Below are 7,184 nucleotides of genomic sequence, written 5' to 3' on the forward strand. Positions count from 1 at the left end.
AGGATGGTCTCGATCTCCTGACCTCGTGATCCGCCCGTCTCGGCCTCCCAAAGTGCTGGGATTACAGGCTTGAGCCACCGCGCCCGGCCACAGGCTATTTTTTTAAAAGGAATAAAATTCTGACGCATGCTACACCATGGATGAACCTTAAAAACATGCTAAGTGAAATCACAGACACGGGAGGACACATACTGTAAGATTCCATGAATCCTAGATATGGAAGTCCCTAGATAGGCAAGTTCATAGAGATAGGAGGTAGAAGGGTGACTCCTAGGGGGCTGAGGGGAGCCGGGAATGGGGAGCTAATGTTTAATGAGGACAGAGGTTCCGTTCAGGATGGTGAGAAAGTCCTGGAGATGGATAGCGGTGATAGTCCTGCAACAGTGTGAATGTACTAACACCACTGCACACCTAAACATCGTCAAAATGATATATGTTATGTATATTTGACAATTTTCAAAGCTTTCAGGCCAGGCACGGTGGCTCACGCCTATAATCCCAGCACTTTGGGAGGCCGAGGTGGGCAGATCACCTGAGGTCAGGAGTTTGAGACCATCCTGGCCAACATGGTGAAACTCATCTCTACTAAAAATACAAAAATGAGCTGGGCGTGGTGGCACATGCCTGCGATCCCAGCTACTTGGGAGGCTGAGGCAGGAGAATCGCTTGAACCCGGGAGGCGGAGATGACAGTGAGCCGAGATTGTGCCACTGCACTCCAGCCTGGGCAACAGAGTGACTCCATCTCAGAAATAAATAAATAAATGAAAATAAAAAAATTAAAGCTTTCAACGGGAGAGTAAAACTGGCACAATACCTGAGCCACCACTGCCTGCCATCGTCAGTTTTTTTGCCTTCCCCGCACAGAAGGTAGCATGTGCTCGGGAATCAGCTGCGCTGATTCATTGCTCTGAGACTCTGGATAAGCCACTTAATCTTTTGGTACCCATATGCCCTGATCAGCACAAAAGCTAATTTAACCCCAATTCCCTGGTCGTCCCTTCTGGAATGGATAGATGAGCCGTGTTTGCAGAACACAGTGAGCTTAAAAACAGGTATCACACCCACCCTGGGCACCACTCAGATTGGCAGGCTTGAAAACGGGGGTCTCTAAGGGGAGCGAGGGAGGGGCAACTAGGCATGGAGAGGCCAGGAGAGGAATCCGGAAGCCAGGGGTTCTGACGCTAGCACTTGGAGCTCCTTTAGGGAAGAAAACGGCCTTCTGGACTCCCAGGTGGCCAAAGCCAGCAGAGGCCCAGAAATATTTGCTGAATGGAAATGAACTAAGCCAAGAGAGACTGAGCCTGTTGGTGTCAACCCTGCAGATGCCGCTGTGAGGGCACAGCGGGAAGTCAGGGGGTGAAACTGAGTGGAATCATATATAGAAACTAGCAGATGCCTGGCATGCGGTACACACTCAACCTTGGATGGCGATTTGGATCTGGAATTATGAGGGGATGACACCTAGAATTACACCTGAGTGCTCAACCCAGCCCTTCTGACTTTACACTCCCCTATAAAATGGGGAACGAGCGTTCTTCCCACTAGTCCCCTGGGGGCTTTATGCAACCAACAAGAAAGAAGATGAAATTAACATACTTGGTAAATCACAAAACATAACCACATTTAGTTTGAAATGTCTCATCTTACATTAAAAAGCACAGTGGTTCCCGGTTGGGTGAACAAAAGAACCCAGTGCTGGAGAACCCAGGGCAGGAGAGCAGCTGGGCAAAACACCAAAAATTCCAAAAACATACAGTCTCTGTGATGCAAAACTTAATCCACGTTAATGGGTTTATCCTAAGGAAAGAATTGGTCACGTAGGTACAAGGTCACCTACAATGTGTAGGTATGAGGCTGTTCATTCCTGGGTTGTGGGAGACGTGGTGGTGTTGGGGTGGGGGGGTTACAGATAATCAGATAATTAGATAATCAGGGGGCATGGTCAACCCCTTATTAAACTGATGCCTCTGAATCTTAATTGACAGAAAACAGAGCAGCCATAACATCTTGTCACGGAAATACTTAGGGGCCAAGACAATGACAGCGTGTGATCCTATTTGGTTTTTAACTAGGTTTGTAAACAGGTAGATAGATTAGATGGATAAATGATAGATAGATAGATAAATAGATGATAGATAATTTTTATATAATTTATAAGAACATACAAAGAATCTGCATGAATCATGTATAAATAATATATATTCTATGTATACATAGTGAATAAATAATATATATTCTATGTATACATAGTGTATATATATATACTACATATAGGTGTGTGTGATATATAAGAGAGTGTGTGTGTATAGAGTATGAAAAGACACATGCCCACATGCAAAATCTGGTTATTCTTAGCTACGGGTATTATGAGAGTATTTTTTTAACGTGTCAAATCTCTAATTTTCCCACAGAGAATATATATCATCTGAGCGATTTTTTTAAAGCAAATGCATTCAAGATCAAGTTACCTCTGCACATTCCCCCACCCCATCATGTTCCCTGCCCCATGACCACCACCTCGGTGGCCCCGGGACTCACCCTGGACCACCAGCTCCACGTCCCGATGCCGAGAGCCGGCCGTGTTGGTGACCACACACCGGTACCTCCCCGCGTGCTCCTGCAACGCTCGGTCAAGGTGGAGGCTGCCATCCGCTCGGATGGAATGCCGGCTACCAGGTGGGAGCTGGTGGGGGCGAGGAAGCGCCAGCTTAGCCTCGGGCCTCACTCAGAGGCAGCTGAGAGAGAACCCTCGGGAAACTACGCTGCCCCTCAAGCCAGCAGGGAGCAGCCAGGACTGAGAGTCCGGGGGCTCAGAGAAGGCTGAGGAGCTCTGTGAGTCCCTGCCGAGTGGCCGGTCAAGCCCTCCAGAGACCCTGCAGGGCTGGGTGGGCCTGACCCCTGCATACCCTGACCCCACCTCTCCCTCGGCCCACTGGACCAGGGTGGGCCTGACCCAAGCTGGGCCCACGAGAGTCTCTCCTGGGAATGCAGAGTTGGGAAGGCACCTCTTAGTAGCCCGCAGGGCACAGGGACCCAGTGTGTCTGAGACCAGGCGGAAGAATTGAGGAAAGGGAAGAGGTAATGAAAGAGTCAATAGAAGACAGCAAACAGAAGAACACCAAGAAAATCAAATGGATGTGAACTGATTGATAAGGCAACCACTGTGCGTTCGGCACGCACTGGTATTTGGAGCAGAAAGTAAACTGCACAGGTCACATCCCTGCTCTGGAATCATAAGAAGCGGGGAGACCACTGCATCGAGACTGGGCCTCCACTAAATCCCTGCTCCCTGGCCCACAGCACTCCTGAGGCACAGGATTCCCCTGCAGAGTTCCCAGGGGTCCAGCAGCCATGACCCGTCTGACAGCCGGCAGGACTTTAAAGGGCAGCAAACACCATCAGTGCATTATCAGAGAAGGTTCTGAAATGGGGCTAAAAAGAGGGCAGAAGGAAGAGGACACTCCCAGGAGGGGAAACAGCCAAGCAGAGACCGAGGTGTGGCTGTGACAGCCCCCTCCTTCCCCAGGTGCCAAGGCCCACCGCACCCAGAGGAGCCCAGCACTCACCGGCCGGCCATCCTTGAGCCACTGCCTTTCTGGGAGGGGCCGCCCAGCCAGGACGATACAGGGCAGGGACACAGGCTGCCCCTCCAGGACCCGGACGGTGGGGGCGCTGCTGGCAATCTGTGGCGGGGCTGTGGGGAGAGGAGCCGGTGTCAGCCACAATAGGTGCCCTGGGTGGTTGTCTGGGGGACAGAGGCTCCTGCTCCCCTCCTCCCTCCCCAGGAAACTGGGAGATGCATCAGAATTGGGGATCCTAAAGGGTCACAGGACCCCCAGGACATTGCCCAGGATGCAGGGGCACAGGTGCTGCTCTTGGAGAATTTGGCTGTGGATTCATTTATTCCAACAGATGGGCCAGGAGAGTCTCCCTGGAGGCGCCCACAGCCTTGCTGTGCCCCCAGGGAGCACCTGCCCCCCACCTCCCAGGGCCCTCAGATCCACCAGCGAACCGTGACCAGTGACGATGAGCTGGGCCTCGGCTTGGACCTTCCCAAAGACATTTCGAGCTTCACAGACATACGAGGCCTGGTCTTCTGGGGCCACATCTGAGGGGCACGAGAGAGGCAGGTGTGACTGCCAAGGCACACCACAGCTGCAACCCCCAAGGACTCCAGTTCCCCAGGTGCAGAGACAGCCCCTGGGCATGGCCTGGCCTTACAGAGGTTCAGGAGGGAAGGCTGGCATGGCAGAGAGGGAAGGGGTGAGGGACACGGCTAGACCTTGGAAGGGTGAGAAAGCCTCAGTTTGCTCATCTGTGGAATGGGGGTAATTGGCCTGTATCTTGTGGTGTGATTGGGAGGGGTTGACACAGTGCCTGCCCTCGGGCCTGGCGTGTAGTACACAGTGGGTGGTGCGGTAGGTGCAGTAGGAATTATGGTAACCATAGCAGTGTACACGTGTGTGACAGCAGGTGGCAAGAACTGTGCTAAGCACTTAGTACAGATTATCCACACAATACCCCTTAAAGTGGCTGTCAATCAGCCAGGTGGGTAGTGGGTTTCAAGGTCGTGATTATGACCAGGGTCAGCGTAGTGGAATGACTTGGCCAGAGCCACCCAGCCGAAGTGTGACAGCATATCACCCTCTGCTCTATGGTCAGTGCTCGGGGTCAGGGCCCTGCTCTCGGCCACCGGCCTTGGGGTTTGGGGTGTCAGAGGCCATCCTGTCTCCCTGCCCACCCCCCACCAGCCCCAATCTCTTACTTTCAAAGAACAGCACTCCCGAATCCGGCTGCCGAGATCTGCTGCCTCGCCCGGCCCCCAGCCTGAGTCCCAGAGGCTGGCCGTCTCTGCGGCGCCAGGTGACCATCGGGGGCGGGCGGCCCGTGGCCCGACATGCCAAGAGGGCACTCCTCCCCAGTTCCACAGTGACATCCCGGGGCAGCTCCGTCAGCTGGGGTGCATCTGCAGGGAGGTGACCAGTCAACCATGCCCAGAGGCTGGACCTGCTCAGTGGCAGGTCCCCAAGGAACTGCCTCCCTCTCCTCCCCCTGCACTATTGCCCTTGTGAACCTGGGGGCCGACTCCTGTCCAGGGCTCCAGGGTCAACCTGAGCTGGGTGGCCTCCAGCCCTGGAGAGCTCTTGGGATGAGGCAGAGGGAGTAACTTGTGGGATGGTGCGTGGGGTCTACAGGGGTGTGGCTTTACCCCAGAGGCTAAGGAGAGCAGCAGGCCCACTCCTGACTGTGACACCTCCTGGGAAGGCTCTCCGAGAGGCTGCAAGGTGTGTTTCTGAGTCTGACTGTGACCTGCTGACACAGGAGCTGAGGGTGAGCCTTCACTTCTACCCCTGCCTACCCTCCCCTACCCCTCGCCTCCTCCTGGGCCAGAGGGGCTTCCTCTTGGAGGTGTCCTGAGCTCCCCTCTGATGCTTAACCCCCTGGCCTAAGCCAGGCCCACTTCTGTGGAGGGGAGCATGGCCTGGGGGGCCTGGCGGGACTCAGCTGCTATTTCCACAGCCCATTCTGTGGCCGCCACCCCAAACAGCCAGCGTCGTGAGGGATTATAGGTCTTCTTCGCCCTCTTCTCTAGAGCTTGCCCTGTTGGCTGAACTTTTTTGTAAAGAGCATACAGAATTAAAACTTGCTTGTTATAAATAACGTGACCTTATACATTAGGGTCTGAACTGAGCCACTCGAGAGTGAAAAGGGGCTACATTAATAGTGACCCCAGGACAACTGGCTAAACAAGAACTGTCCTGGAAACCAGGAGGTATAAGACATTCTAATAATACACAAAGGGCAGAAATTCTCCTTATTCTTGCTCCACACACCCCAAATCCCACGCCCTTCCCTAAGGTAACCACTGTCAATAGCTTGCAGTGTTTCTTCCACATCTTTTTTTTTTTTTTTTTCCTAAGCATCATTTGACTTTTATAATCAGGAGAAGAAAAAAAAAGAAGTTATTTCCCAAAACAGAAACTCAAGATCCTGTCTCTCCCTCAGCAGGCCAGGAGCAGGTCCAAGCCAAGTGGGTCCAGGTCCTTCCCTTGGCAGCCTCTGGCCACTGTCCTCAGGTCCTTGTCCCAGGCCCCTGCAGCAGGGAGGTCCCTGGCCTTTTTTTTTTTTTTTTTTTTAACCCTTTGAGTCTGGCACCACGGAAAAGCCTCTACCTCCTTGTTCTTTCCATCTGTCTCCAGAAATATCCTTCATGCATCCAAATCATGACAGCAAATTTCCCTCCTGGCCTCAGGGATTAGAGAAGTTCCAGGGAGATATAAACACAACTTGGAAAGTTGCTGCGAGGAGGAAGACAGTCTTGGACCCAACCTCAGACACCACCCTTTCTCATCGGGGTCTGGCAGCCGCCGAAGCTCAGAATCCCAGAATCCCAGAAAGCCTTTGCTCGGGCCCGCCCTAGACAAGGTCACTGTTCCGGCAGAGCCCTGGCCACCAGGGGTACAGCTTTGCCACACCTCACCTACCCGAAGCAGAACACCACAACAGCCTACCTTCCCCAGCTGCACCCAGCCCGACCGCAGAACCCAGCTCCAGCCTCCTGCTCCAAGCATGCCTCTGATCCCTCTCCTCCCAGATCACTTTCAATTCCCTGCCCTCCTTAGCCCCAAACAGCCCTGCTTTGTCTCCTGACTCTGGTTTGTTTTTGTTTGTTTTGAGACAGAGTCTCGCTCTGTCGCCCAGGCTGGAGTGCAGTAGCGCAATCTCGGCTCCCTGCGACCTCTGCCTCCTGGGTTCAACATGGGGAAACCCCGTCTCTACTAAAAAAAAAAATACATTAATTAGCCAGGCACGGTGTTGGGCATCTGTAATCCCAGCTACCCAGGAGGTTGAAGCAGGAGAATCGCTTGAACCCAGCAGGCAGAGGTTGGAGGGAGCCGAGATAGCGCCACTGCACTCCGGCCTGAGTGACGGAGCAAGACTCTGTCTCCAAAAAAAAGACAAAGAGAGAGAGAGAGATGGTGGGGTCTCGCTCTATCATCCAGACTGGAGCACAGTGGCGCAATCATAGCTCACTGCAGCCTCGAGGCTCAAGTGTAAAGGGTACCATTTGGCATCCCCAAGTAACAGGCATGAAGACCAGCACCAGACAGGTGATGGATGGATGGAAGGAAGGAAGGAAGGAAGGAAGGAAGGAAGGAAGGAAGGAAGGAAGGAAGGAAG

At 53.2% G+C, this 7,184-nt stretch overlaps 1 protein-coding gene across 1 annotated transcript in view; it reads right to left on the reverse strand.

The window, feature by feature from the left end:
- Positions 1–7,184, reverse strand: part of HMCN2 (hemicentin 2) — a 178,088-nt gene that overhangs the window by 113,459 nt on the left and 57,445 nt on the right. Inside the window, exons 16-19 of the mRNA XM_011931437.1 lie at positions 4,768–4,968; positions 4,015–4,110; positions 3,569–3,696; positions 2,541–2,685 (exon numbers count right to left, since the gene is read on the reverse strand). Of these exons, the coding sequence (XP_011786827.1) occupies positions 2,541–2,685; positions 3,569–3,696; positions 4,015–4,110; positions 4,768–4,968 (570 nt within the window). The remainder of the gene's footprint in view (positions 1–2,540; positions 2,686–3,568; positions 3,697–4,014; positions 4,111–4,767; positions 4,969–7,184) is intronic.

This window comes from Colobus angolensis, unplaced genomic scaffold, assembly GCF_000951035.1.
Source record: "Colobus angolensis palliatus isolate OR3802 unplaced genomic scaffold, Cang.pa_1.0 Scaffold9, whole genome shotgun sequence".
Taxonomy (NCBI): Eukaryota; Metazoa; Chordata; class Mammalia; order Primates; family Cercopithecidae; genus Colobus; species Colobus angolensis.